General features: G+C 35.6%; 1 protein-coding gene across 4 annotated transcripts in view; it reads right to left on the bottom strand.

Annotated features, from left to right (window-relative positions):
* The window catches only part of LOC149190752 (kinesin-like protein KIN-7C, mitochondrial), a 397,121-nt gene that overhangs the window by 90,839 nt on the left and 292,027 nt on the right, over positions 1–14,255 (bottom strand). For all 4 annotated transcript variants that reach the window (XR_016256019.1, XM_089412258.1, XM_089412256.1 and 1 more), the window contains 6 exons: positions 10,960–11,064; positions 10,334–10,441; positions 10,033–10,164; positions 9,596–9,778; positions 8,137–8,316; positions 7,315–7,560 (listed from right to left, as the gene is read on the bottom strand). Coding sequence is in view for 3 of the 4 variants with exons in the window: in XM_089412258.1 (XP_089268384.1) it covers positions 7,315–7,560; positions 8,137–8,316; positions 9,596–9,778; positions 10,033–10,164; positions 10,334–10,441; positions 10,960–11,064 (954 nt within the window). In the remaining variant the exon portion in view is untranslated. The remainder of the gene's footprint in view (positions 1–7,314; positions 7,561–8,136; positions 8,317–9,595; positions 9,779–10,032; positions 10,165–10,333; positions 10,442–10,959; positions 11,065–14,255) is intronic.

Below are 14,255 nucleotides of genomic sequence, written 5' to 3'. Positions count from 1 at the left end.
AAGTTTTCCGACAAGTTGACGGTATAAGGAAGCATCAACTTCAGGGGAAGTACAAGGCACTGAAAGTTTGGCTCCAGACTAAAAGGGAGAAGGGGCTGGCTTATAGTCTTCCATGGGAAAATCGCGTAGAAGATCACAGGCATACCTGGACTGGGAAAGGGAAATACCTTCCTTGGATTGCAAGACTTGAAGACCAAGAAAATAATGCAAGTGTCCTAAGTCTGTCATTTCAAACTTCTTTTTAAGGCTAGACTTCACATGGTTGATAAGGTTGGGATCACTACCAAAAATGATAAGATCATCAACATAAAGAACAAGAATGATAAGAGACTTGCCCACTTTCTTGGTGTAGACAGTATTGTCAGAATGACACCTAGAAAAGCCAGTTTCTAAAAGAAAGCTATCCATTTTGGCATACCAAGCCCGAGGGGCTTCCTTGAGACCATAAAGAGATTTCTTAAGCCGACATACGAGGCTGGAGCTTGTTTGTATAAAGCCAGTAGGTTGTTCCATATAGATTTCTTCATGAAAGTCCCCATGCAAGAAAGTCGATTTAACATCCATCTGATGGACTTCCCATTTGAAAGAGGCAGAACGGGAAAGAACAAGGCGGACAGAGTTCATTTTGGCAACAGGGGAGATGGTTTCAGTATAGTCAATGCCTTCAACTTGTGAAAAACCCTTAGCAACAAGACGAGCTTTATGTTTATCAACTTTTCCATTTGGTTCGTACTTGGTTCTGTAAACCCATTTGCATCTAACAAGTTTCCGTCCCTTTGGAAGAGGAACAAGATCCCATGTATCATTTGCCAATAATGAACGATATTCTTCATTCATAGCTGCGTCCCAATCTGGATGGCCTGAAGCTTCTGCAAAGGTGTCAGGATCATAATTCGCTGAAGCTTGAGCCAGTAGAGAAGAAGCTCTATCGAACTGAGAACGTGTACATCGCTGATCTATAGGATCATCGGCAAGAGCACCTGTTGCATCTCGAGTAGCACGGACCCATTTTGGAAGCTGAGGAGTTGAAAGAGGATCCTAAGAAGGTGGGGGAGGATTGTCATCCTTGCTATCATCGTCTGAAGAAGAAATATTTTCAGAAGTAGATGGGATAGAGAGAGGTGGCACATCCGCCGAACTAGGCTCGTAGGCTGATATATTTTCAACGAACTTTACATCTCTTCTAGTGATAACATTTTTGGACTTAAGTGGAATAAGTCTATATCCTTTGACATCTTCAAAATATCCAACAAAAATACATTTTTCACTCTTAGGTTTTAAAGCTTTATGTTTCTCATCTGGAATATGGGCCCATGCTTCACTTCCAAAAACACGAAAGTGACTTACATCTGGTTTAATTGAGCTCCATGCTTCTTCTGGAGTGATATTCTTTAAAACCTTAGTAGGAGTGCGATTTACTATGTAATTTGCACAGTTAATTTTTGAAGCCCAAAAATTAAGACTAAGTCCTTTAGATTGAAGCATACAATTAGCCATTTCCTTTAAGGTGTGATTCTTCCTTTCAGCTACACCATTTTGTTGTGGAGTATATGGAACAGTATGTTGCATTTGAATTCCATTCTCAGTGCAAAAGTTGATGAATTTGTTGTTAACATATTCTCCGCCATTATCAGATCTTAGCTTAAGAATTTGATGTCCAGATTGTTTTTCAACAAAGGCCTTAAAGGCCAAGAACATGTTAAATACTTCACTCTTGAGTTTTGAGAAGTATACCCAAGTGCATCTGGAGAAATCATCAATGAAAGTTAAGAAATACTTGTAACCAAAGAATGAAACAACTGGAAGTGGACCACATAAATCACTATGCACAAGCTATAAAGGGGTTGAGGCGTGCCAAGAGGCACGTTTTTCAAAACTAACTTGATGATGTATTCCAAGTACACATCCGAAACAAACACCATCTCTGCAAGATACCATTGGAAGACCTGTCACCATATTTTATTTACATAGATTCTGAAGGGAGCGATAGTTTAAGTGACCAAATCTCTCATGCCAAAGTTTGCTCACTTCATCATTATGAGCACAAATACCGAGGGAAGATTTGATGACCCACAGTTGTTAAACTTATACAACCTTGTAGAATCATCAGCAATGCCAGTAGCTAAAATCTGTCTAGGATCTCTTAGGTCCTTAATTACAATATCGTGAGGTGAAACTCAAAAATTTTACCTTCACCTGAATAAGTTATCTGATATACAGATAGAAGGTTGCAGGATAAGGTTGGAACACATAATACATCATTAAATTGACCATTGTCTAGATGAATAGTTCCAGTCCCTACAACACTAAGAGATATATCATCACCAACATATATATTTTTGGTGTTACAATCATTTAAAGAAGAAAACATGGCTTTATTTTTGGCCATGTGATAAGAAGCTCCAGAATCAATGAGCCACTCATGAGAATGAGAAGAAGAAGATACATTTAGTGCATAACCAGATCGAGATGCTTGACAACCACATGCAGAAAGTGCTATTCCTAAAGATGAAGTTGAAGTTGAAGAGTGCTCCAAATGGATGTTGTGCTTCTTCATTGCTGCTTCCAAGGCTTCCATCTTCTTAAAGCATTTGGATTTTGAGTGGCCATCTCGATTACAAAAGTGGTAATGTCTATCAGTCTTCTTCCCTTTGTTTTTATTTGCCTTATCATTTTGTTGAAATGATTTTTCATTTTGAGACTGAAATTGCTTAGGACCCTTGTTTGGTTTAGGACCATTCTTTTTAGGATACTGCTTCTTAGGATTCTTTGAATTTGGTTGTTGTTGGGCGGCTAAGGCTTTCTTAGAAGAGTTTCCAAGATTAAGAAGACCAAGATATAAAATCTTTTCTTGTTCTCTTATTAAAGAATCACAAAAGGCATCAAAAGAGGGGGACTTGTAGTCTTGTCCTTGAGAAATAAAGTAGAATGGAAGGTGGAAACAAACACAGAGTAGGCTGGTCCCAACTTAGTAAGAATGGAATAGATAAGGCTACCATCTTCTTTCTTAACCTTAACACCTTCTTGCTTAAATATATTAACTCTTCTCTCCTTGTTTGCATGAACTCATCATTTTTCCTTTTTAGTATCTGCTTATATAACTTTACATTCATCTTCTCCTTTCCTGCCTTTTTCAAGGTTCTCCTTGCCATTTTGCATTCCTCATCAAACCAAGCATTTACAGGAAAACAATTTGATTCTAATTTCCTATTTTTTGCTCTTTTGCACTTCTCAAGTGCACTTTGAATTATATTTGTTAACTCATGACTATTGAAGCTTTTGAAACCAGTTTTCTCCTTCCGAATTAATCTCTCTAACATTGTCTTGAAGATAGTACAATTTTCTTGTGTTAGAAGAATTTTGCCCCTTGATAGTGATTGTCGAGAGCATTGGGTTTTCCTCCTATGCTGCCTTTCTTCTAACCATGATAACCTTATATAAATTGGGTTATGGTCTGATTTTAAGTCCCAAATATGCTCTCCAATACTAACTTCGTCTATCTTTTCTATTAAGCTTTGTGAACACATCACATAGTCAACGACACTTGCCCCATTGTATGTGTTGCAAGTGAAGTTCCCAGACCTTTTCCATCTATCTAGACCATTGCAAATAATTAAGTTGAAAGCCCCACACAGTGTAAGCAACTCCTCTCCAAAATGATTGCTAACTTTGTCATCTTCTGAACACCTCACCCATTGGGGATTCTCCTCTTTAGTGAACCAAATAGGATTGTTATTATCTTTGCAACAAAGAATGCTAGCTTGATTATTTGTTGTTCTAGCATTGAAATCTCCCATTAAAAGAACTTCTCCCTGTTGAGAGTACACGGTGATATCTTGTTTTAAAGATGCATACAGATCCTTGCTATCAAGCCCCTTATTTTTGTAAGTTTTTGAGACTTGAGGGGCAAAATAGCATGCTGCAATTCTTATGTGATTCTCATTCTCTGATATTTTCAACCATAAATATTGTTTATTTGCATCTTCTTTAATTAACTGAATGTGACGACCTTCTTTTTCTTTCACTAAAACTAGTATTCCCCCATACCCTTTTCCATTTTCTGCTACCTTGTTCCAAACTGCCAACTTCAAATAACCATCAAACACAGGAGTTTTGCAACCATCATGCTCATGAGTTTCCGTGAGACAAATTATGTCTCTACCTTCCGCAATAGGCCCTAACCCAAGTCCCCTCCTCCAAGGGTAACCTCTACAATTCCAACAAACTAAACTTAGGTAGACCTGGGTAGGATTTGACTGCTACGCAGTTTGGCACATAAGACTCAAATTTGAGTCTTCACCCATTTTCGTCCATGTTGCTCTTGTTGTTTTCGTCTCTATTATTGAATTCTCTGTTTTTTTCTTTACTGCTAGCTTGTTGGCTTGATTTGCTTGGAGGCCCAAACACTGCAATAATGATTTTCCCATTGTACAACCATGCCCTTTTCCCTTCATTTCTTGTTGTTCTAATTTTCTCCACTTCATCAATTCTCTCCTCTTGTTGTTTTTTGGTTAAATCTTCATCGAGGAAGAAGTGTGAGCCTTTCAAGAGTTTATTTTTGCCCAAAAGTTGTCGTTTGTCTTGTACGCTTGCCATGGTGACTTTTATGGGTCGAGGCCTCTCTTAACATATCCTCCCAACCCTTCTTGCTTGGCAAATTTTCCCTTTCCAATGTAGTTTCTCTTTCAGAAAGTCTCTTGTCAAATTGAGAGTACTTTCATTCTTCCCATAATCTCTTATTCCCCTGATAATAAAGTTTGTTTTCATGTCCTCTCTTTCTTTGTGTTCTATTTCCTGTGCTCTATGAGCACTTGCATCTTCTTCTTCCTCTGTCCTTATGTAACCATTAGCGTCTTCAGCTCTAGCTTTGATTTCTTTTGGACTATCTTTCCCACTGTTCATTTTTGCCTTCTCTTTGGAAATGTCTGTTTGCTGAGATACCTGTGTATCTACCTGAGTTTGTTTAGAAATTATCACATCCCTGTTTGCTGTTATTAATCCTTTCATGCTTTGCCACACTATCTTCATGCTTTGCCATTCTTGTTTTCCTGTCTCTAGAGCCTCTTGTAACATTGTTACCTGTTCTTTTAAAATTCTATTACCTTCCATTAGACATCGGTTTGCAACTGTGATCTCTGAAATTTTGTAGTCCCTTTCCTATTCTCTAGCTTCCAAAATCTCCAGCCTTGTCTTGGCCTTCATCAGTTCTTGGACATATAGATCTGATGACCAAGTAAGAGGTGTAGATGTGGGACTGTAAATGATTGATTCTTCTTTATTTTTGTTTCTCTTATTTATTTTCTTTCTCTTGATCGGTTTTCTTCTCATTTGTCCCCATTTAAGGCGAGCAAGCCTACGCCTTAAAATGCCCTCATATTGCTTTGCGTTTACCCAAATCCACTTTCCTGTTTTGTCTATTGAAGCAATTTTGACTTGACCCAAATGATTTGTTTCCACAAAATCTGAAATTTCCTTGCTCTTTACGCCTTGGCTCTTCTGAGCGTTTTCCATGTTCTCAGCGTTTACCTTGCACCGATTGATTCCAAACTGTTCAGAGTGCTGCTAGCATGTCATGAGGAGTTCTGCTCTGTGCAAGTTTGAATTTGTCTCTCGTTGCCACGAGCTTCTGTGGAATCAGAGCCTCCCGAATGAATCAAACAGAATCACATGAAATTTTTTTGCCGGAAAAGGCTGAACCTCGGAGCTTTCAAATCTAAAACCCTTTGTATTATTTGCGAAAGATTGGAACAAAGAACCCTTTGTATGATGATTTTGAAGCCTCCGTCGACGGCGTAGCCTTAAGCCGAACAAAACATATGTGCAATGGACACAACTCGGCTCCAGAATTTGCGAATGCGGCAAAACCCTGGCCACCAGAAACCTCGCCTTCGACCTGTGATCTATCTCTGTGATCTCTGCCGACCTGTGATAAAAAATGTAGCGTGTGGACAAAATGTATGTTTTTTCAATCACCTCCCCCCTCATAACTGAAATGAAATTTGTTGTATGTTTTAGAGAATTGTCAACGAGTTTTGTGCTATGAAACCATGCATAAGAAAACGCACAATATTTTAGACTTTACCGGAGCCATATAAATTAAATGAATAATAGTTATACAAATAGTTAATAAATACAAAATATTTATACCTAGCATTGTATTTATTTAAAAACTAATAAAAATTAATTAAATCATAATTTTATTTTAAATGGTTATTATTATTAATTATTAAAAATATTACAATAAAATTAAATAAAAATATATTTAAAAAAATATGTTACAAGATTTTATGGAAGATTCATCTTATTTTATCATAGAGATAATTTATCTGTAAATAAATTTTGTTACAATATTATGAACTAATCTCATAACCACATGTCCAAAACACCATCACTCATTTTCATATCACATTTTTTAATTAATTAATTTAATTAAAAAAATAGAAAAACATACTTACTTTATAGATAAATATCAATTTTTGATTTCCCACTAGAGTATTTTAAAATATTTTATAGATATTAAATTCTACCATCCACCTAATAATATTAATAATTAAATTAAAATTTTAGAAATTTTATTCAAAATAGACATGCCTATACAGAACTAATTATGAAAAAAAACTAATTATGAAAAAAAAGAAATTAATAATTTATTATGAATAAGTTTAAATATACATTTTTTATTTCCATATTAGAGTTAGACAGACCTTATTTTATCTTGTATTTTGAAGGTGTAATAAAATTGGATATATATGTAGTCAAACCAACTGTGAAGACAGTCATATAATTATCTTATTTATGTATAACATAGTTATCTTTATGTTTATGTTTAATATAGTTATCTTTATGTATACTGTAGTCGCCTCCTTGTCATATGAGAGAGGTTACCTTTATTTTGATTTTATCTTTGGAGAATCCTTTTTCTGCTATCGGACTGAAGAGCCATTGTAGAAAATAAAAGCGCACGGTCTTCTTTACCATACAGTAAAGTCACAAGCAAGTACCTTTGTATGCGATCAGTTGACCAATTGCGGAAAATGTATTTTTGTAACTATGAAGTTTGTTCATGAGAATTGAATATAACAGGCTTATTATGTTTTGAAAAGGTAAAGGCATTTGTTCGACGTGAACTCTTGTATTCCTGAAGCCTTTAACATTATATAATAGATATTGCACGCAATCAAATATAAAGAAATAATCAACTCTGAGATGTTTAGCTTGCAATGAAGTATCTTGAAAATTATTTCAGAGAATCTTGGCAGCATGCTGGAGGGGAAAAAATACAAAAAAGAGGAAATATCTGGATGAAATACTCACAGGTGGAGGTTTCCATCCACAACTCGTCACACTGAAAAGTTCGCCAGCTTGTGTCGGCCCCGGAAATGAATCAATGACTGGTGCTAATTCATCCATTCTTTTCTTTGAAGATTTCTGGTAAACACTCTTAAATTCATTTACCAAGTCTGAGTGCGTCGAGGAACCAGCTGAAGCAGGAGGAGACCCATTCGGAAAATTCTCATTCTCTGGGCACACCACGGGACTCCCAATCAATGCATCTTGTTTCTGTTGGAAATAACAACATAAAATTCCAACCCAAGCAAAGAAAACAGTTAGAACAACTGAAACGTTAGCAGTAATGAGACTGCACCTTACAGGACGAACATTAGCTCTATCAAATGACTATAGTGAATTTAGGGTTTACATCACACCCTTTAAATTATCAGTTCAGAGCCCTATTTATCCATTTTCTTTTTCATTAAAAAACATTGTTTTAAGGAACATAGATTCAAGCAATAAAACCATCGTGCATTCAATCCCTTTTGCCAAGGCTCGCAAATTTGCATTCCTTGTTTAGAACAATTGTCAAGTACCCGCCTAATTATGTCTACAATATTTGATATATAGCTGAGTGAAATGAGATATATACTTCATCAAAATTAAGAAACAAAGAGGCTGGTCAACTTATAAATACATAAAATCGTTTCTAACGGTTTGGGAACGTTTGACAACAGTAGCAAACACTGCTACAATATGACAGAATAAGCACAAAATATAAAAGCATAGTAGATTGCACTTGTCTGTAAAGAAAATGGAAAATAAATAACAGGGAAATATTTCAGAGCATTCTATGGCAGGTACCCGCATCTTGAACCAAGAGAGCATGCCACGCTTTTTGTTCTTCTTTTCATCTTTAAGAATATCATCTGCACTGTTCCTAACACCCTTCGCATTGGCAGAAAAATCTGCATCCTTCCCTGTTAGTCCCGGATCATCATCATTATCAATTAAATCACGCTTTTTGCTTGGAAGGTAGGCAAGCTGCAATAAAGTTTCAACCAAAAGCCAATGATGTAAAATGCGTAGGGAACATACAGACCAAAATCAAAACATTAAAATTATAAAAAAAAAACAACTGCCATTCTGATAAGAAGCATTAACATAAAACTGGTATTCAAAAAGTCTAACAACTGAGAAAGGTTTAGAAGCATAAAGAGACTTCCTTCTCTCCAGAAGCAAAATAAGATATTAAGAAAAGAGTCTGTGGGGCTGTGGTATAATGGTTGAGATGGGGCATTGCCACATTAATGACATAGGTTCAAACCTTCATGGGCATAGAGTCCTGGTTTATAAGTTTGCCAAGTCTGACAGGATTCTATATACACCATTAATACAATTCTTTTATGAGAATAAACCCAACTCGAAAAATATGAGATCTTAGGTAAAGAATGGCAGATTCTACAAATGAATACAAGTTTGCTGAGATAAAGAACCAGAAAAAGAGATGTACCTACAGCAGAGTTGTAAAGGAAATGAAGCTGAAACAAGGAGGCGCTAATAAAGAAACTAGCAAAAGCAAGATTAAAATAAAAATAAAAATTGTTTTGGCTTTAAGCTGGTGAGGTTCAGAGTTCAAACATAATTCCACACTTGTGAGAAGCCTACTTTCTATCAATATGGAAAATGGAAATGAATCTAGAAATACAGTGGTGTCCAAGAGCTAAAATAGTACTTGTCTTGGGTTTGAGCTGGTTAGATTCAGAGTTCAAACATATTTACATGCTTGTGAGGAGCCTGCTTTCTATCAATATGGAAAATGGAAATGAATTTTGAAATACAATGGTGTCCAAGGGCATACTTAGACACTAAAATAGTACTCAATATGCATAGATTACTAGGTTTAATGTTTATGATATTCTAGATAGTTCTCACATTAAGGAAACTCGTGTTGCCAAGTAATAAACCAATAAATCATAGTATAAATAGAAATATGACATTTTTGAGCACTGTATTGTAGGGCACTCATTTGACTCTTCTGTATGTGATTATGGGCTAGTTGTCTATCTTTCCTTCTCAACAACACATATGATAATGAATTAACTGTCATTCCTACTGGAATTTGGCTCTGATCTCAACATAGTTCTCCAAACAAAGCCGGTCACATTAATTTAAGGACTGTACTCTGCTTGGTCTTAGACAACCCCAAAATGCTCGTGCACATTAATCTAAAATTGGAAAAAAAAGTTCCCTTCCCGGTTACATGGTTAACACATTGGTCAGCGTAGTGGTAGTTAACATGAAATGAAATTAAGTTAATTACCTCATCTTCTCCAAAAGAATGCCTGCGACGATGTGCGGGTCTTTCAGGAAAATTCACTGGAATTGTATTCTTTGTAGAAACTAGTATAAGTTTGGTAAGACGTTGGATCCTACCCATCAGTGCTGCCTTCGCTTGCTCTTCTTCTTCCAACCTTGATTGCAATCTCACCTGGCCAGCTTCAAGCTGTTCTTTTAAATGCAAAATCCACAAGTCAACATCACATCAAATTATCCCTTGATCTCTAAGCCCTATTAGCTGCAAGGTTCAATGAATGTATAAGAACCACTGATCTTTGGCAACTTCACAATGCACTAAGCTTCAGCTAGACTATATGAGAAAACTGCATCATGCATACAAAATAATTGATCTAAATCAAAAGCAAGAAAGGCTCTCAAATTAGTGTAAAGAAAATTGTTGTACTTGGTAAAAGAAAAGACCTTCTCTTTTAGTGAAACAATATCCTCTTGACTAGAAGCTACAAGAGTACCCCTCTTAACCTGTTCAAGCTCCTGCTTCAAACTACATATTTGCTTTTGGTACTTCTTGATCAGTGACTTATCATCAATGATCTAAAAGTCAAAAAGTAACACACATTTCAGTTTCCTCCATCAACCTCTCCATATCTAAAGGACATAAGAATATGTACTTGAATAACCAAAATATGCTCATCCTCAAACATAACACCATTGCAGGTCATTGTAACTCACTGAATGTAAATTATGTATGGACAAATCGTACCCTGTTTGGAGCTGTATGGAGCTCAACTCGCTTGGCTCTGTGGGCAAACTTTAGAGTGTTATGTGTCTCTTCCATATTACTAGATGCTGGTGTAATAGTGCATATAAGCTGTGTATCACAATCAGAATAATAGTTTTACTTACTATCAGCTTACAATAATGTCACCTTGATAATACAAAAAGTTTAATAAATCCAGGATGGATACTAATAAGTAAACATGGACAGCTGATCCTGAGCATGAACTAAAGAGGTTTGCTGTAGAAACAGCAGGTGTCCTTGCAAAATCAGTAGATATACTAAGCCTAGATCTTCCATTTCTTAATAATCAAAAACATACTTTTATGTCTGTTTAGATGCAATGTTACATCCAGGCTCGCAGTACAGAGGGCTTATGTTCCATAATTAGAATCAGTATCTAATATAAATTACTATTCTAGGCCCGTGGCTGCTCATTATAGGTAACATTGAAGTGTGGCATGCTTAGGTAGCATTATTAGAAGTATACTATATGCATCTAACCAGTGATCTCAAAAGCAAGCATATAGAATGAGTCAAAGGGATGATAAAATAAGGGGAATGATATGAAACTTAGACCAACCTTAAACATGTAAAAAACAAAGTCTTACCGATACACGGCCATGTCCACTCAAAGAAGACTGCAACAAACGGGTGAGTTTCGAATCACGGTAAGGTATATGTGAAGATTTACCATCACTTAACTTTGATATTACCTGCACAGGAATTCCAACATAGTTACGAAATTATATGTTGACCACCACAACAATCAATGTAGCCCATCCCATGTGCTTTATCGGGATGCTACATTATGTGAGTGCCTTGATAATTTTAGATGTGAATTAAACAACATGACATCTCATATCATTTATTAACAATTTCAGCATTCATATCATTCTCAGACAGAATTGAAAATCAAATTAATGTTGAAGTCACCAAGACAGTTCAATAAAACTAGAAAAATGCTGACTATCAGTAACCAATCATGCTGAACCAAAGGTACGGAGCACAAAAGGAAATAGGAGAAGGGGTATATTGTCATCCACATTGCTAAAAAAACTAGTGAATATTTCCTGTTCAGAACATCAAGGGAGGGTGTAATGCAACTCCAATCTGGGTACATCAGGATTAAGACCCCCAAAAAAAATCTCACTGGAACAAAGGACCTAATTGTTAATTTTCAGTACTGGTAAGCAGATTTGCACTCCTAAATCAAAACCTTAAGCTAGGAGTTGAAAACTAATTAATCACTTATCAAAACAGTGGATAAGGACACACCAATCTGAAAATATAGGATGGCAAGTTGAATCTGCAGCATGCAATCACATCACTTTCAATTAACTGAAAGAAAATAATTACGATGCAACTAGCTCAAAACTTCTATTGTCTAACCAACCCAGTGAAATGCCCTTCTTCTCTTTTATAGAACAAGAGATGAAGAATAATATCTTGAATCTAGATTTGTGCAAAGATAACAGGGAAACTGTGCAAATTAAGCTTGCAGGTGAGGAGTTGCAAGATCTCAGGGGTAAGTATTGACAGTGTTTCCCCAGTCTCACTTTTCACAATGTCCTCAACGACCTCATTCTTTTTGTTCCTAGAACCACACCTAGTGCAGAACCTTCTATTAGGTCAGTCATTAAAATAAAGAAGCAAGACACTGACAAGTTTGTGGGTAGGTATTTTCTATGTAGTGACATTCCTTTCAGCAGTGCCAAAAACAACCAGATCAGTGTTACTTGGGAGCGGGAGCGACAACGGGTGCGGGAGCAACATTTTCAAAAGCTCCCGGTTTGGGAGTGAATCCTGGAGCATTTTTTATAATATATATATATATATATATATATATATTGATACATATATGTCAACAAAAACATGTAGAATGATGAATTAGATATAAAAAACATAAAAAAAGATAGATTGAACCATATAACAACAATCATCTAGAAGTTATAATCTTCATCAACCACGTCCACAAGTTAGTAACATAGTAATATACAACATATTGAGTCTCATGATTCATCAATCTTAAAGTTTCAAGCTTTCAAAATTCAATATATAACATTTATCATCATTGATCACCAAAGTTGTACTTGTAAGCTAATTGTAACCATTACAACAAATAATATCTAACATGAAATGAAATGTTATAAAATGAAATGAATGAAACAACTTTTGGCTTTCATGAAGCATCATATTCATAATTCATTACTAATGAGTTATAATTGCCAACTTCAAACTTAAATTGTCATATATTGTTTAAAAAAATATCATAATAAATATGAAAGAGTCTATAGTTATAAAAACTACTAGAAACTAGAAAAGACAAGTAAATCTATTATCTATTGCTTATGCTTGGGCCTCTTGCCACCACGAGAAATGTCTAATTTTTTAGTCTTGTTGGAAAATCAAGATCTTTGTCATTAATATCACCCTCTAAGCATTAATATCCAGAGGTATCTTTGTCATTACCTTTGTATCTGTATAGGGATATTTGTCATTAATATCACCCTCTAAGCATTAACATAAGATAGAAAAAGCATAGCATGTCAAGTCAAGATTTTGTTTGAGTGATGCGTACATTTTTAGGAGGGTCATGATAGAGGAGTTCGACAACCAATGTCACTAACATCAAGGTACATTGAGGGATTGGTGCTCTTGTTTAAATACAAGTTCCATACCCTAATACATGACAAAATTCAATGGAAACATTGCAATCCCCCAATCCTGAAATCTTGAAAAACTGATAAGTCTGCTGGATTTTGAATGAAATCTAAAATTCTACTTTCTCCATATGAAATCCAATGAGGTCGGAACCACTCTCAAACATCCCGAGTCATTTCATGGTAATGTTAAAAATTTAACTAAAATGATGAAAATGAAGATTAAGGAGAATGTCACTTTTACTTTAAGAATTTAACATTACCATGAATCGCATATCAATACTAGAGCCATAGGCTTGATCATTAAGCTGCCCCACTCAAAACTTATTTGTTTCTTTGAAAAAAATTGTATTCGGAACATTACTGCAAAAAAGGTTAAACGCTCCCAAAAAGGCAGGGAGCGTTTTTTTAGGGAGCTCGCTCCGAAGGTGCTCCGGAACCGCTCTTGCTCAGAGCGCAAATTGGGAGCAGGAGCGAGAGGGGGGTGGCGGGGGGGCGCTCCCCTACAACACTGAACTAGATCCACCAGTGCATGTTCGATGTTGTTGCTATTGTTGGTGAAGGATTAACTCTTGATGTTTAATTAATGCAATGTAATGTGTTAATGATGTAGACCAATTCTAGAAGTCTATGTATGAATGAGAGATGAGGAGACACGAGGAAATTTAGGGTTGAAGATCTATTGAGAGATTCATGGAGAAATTGTGGAGATAGTTGTGGTGATAGTTGAGCTAAATGTCTAATTATGACATAGTTGTTATGGTTACCTATAGTCATATAAAGAGACCATTTGTACAATGGAACTACTAGTGGGAATGATTTTATAGTACAATTCCCCTTCAAGGTTTTGTTGAGTGAAAACTCCCATTGCCCCTTGCTTTAAAGTTTATATATATTTTTATGTGTTTATTGATGGTTGTTAAAGCCAACATGTAATGACCCATCTTGAATTAAAGGGAGCATAGGAATATTAGCATGACTATGAGGCATGCATATGATAGCTACATATGCATGCATCATGTGTACTGCACTAGTATATATATTGTCTAATATTGAAAAATGTCTAAATTGATTATTGAAGTAATTACCTAACTCACCGGAATATAATGAATATATCAAGTGGGGTACTTGATATGTATACCACTATCATAATATATAATTAATACATTGTTTAAAAATAAAGTAAATACAATGGACTATGCAAAAATAAAAGGGAATTATAATTATATATTATTTGTTATAGT

Source organism: Pinus tabuliformis, chromosome 3_1 (genome assembly GCF_031772625.1).
Source record: "Pinus tabuliformis cultivar Carrire ecotype Pingquan chromosome 3_1, CPIR1, whole genome shotgun sequence".
NCBI lineage: Eukaryota > Viridiplantae > Streptophyta > Pinopsida > Pinales > Pinaceae > Pinus > Pinus tabuliformis.
The sequence above is the reverse complement of the archived record's forward strand: the minus strand, read 5'-3'. Positions and strand labels throughout refer to the sequence as shown.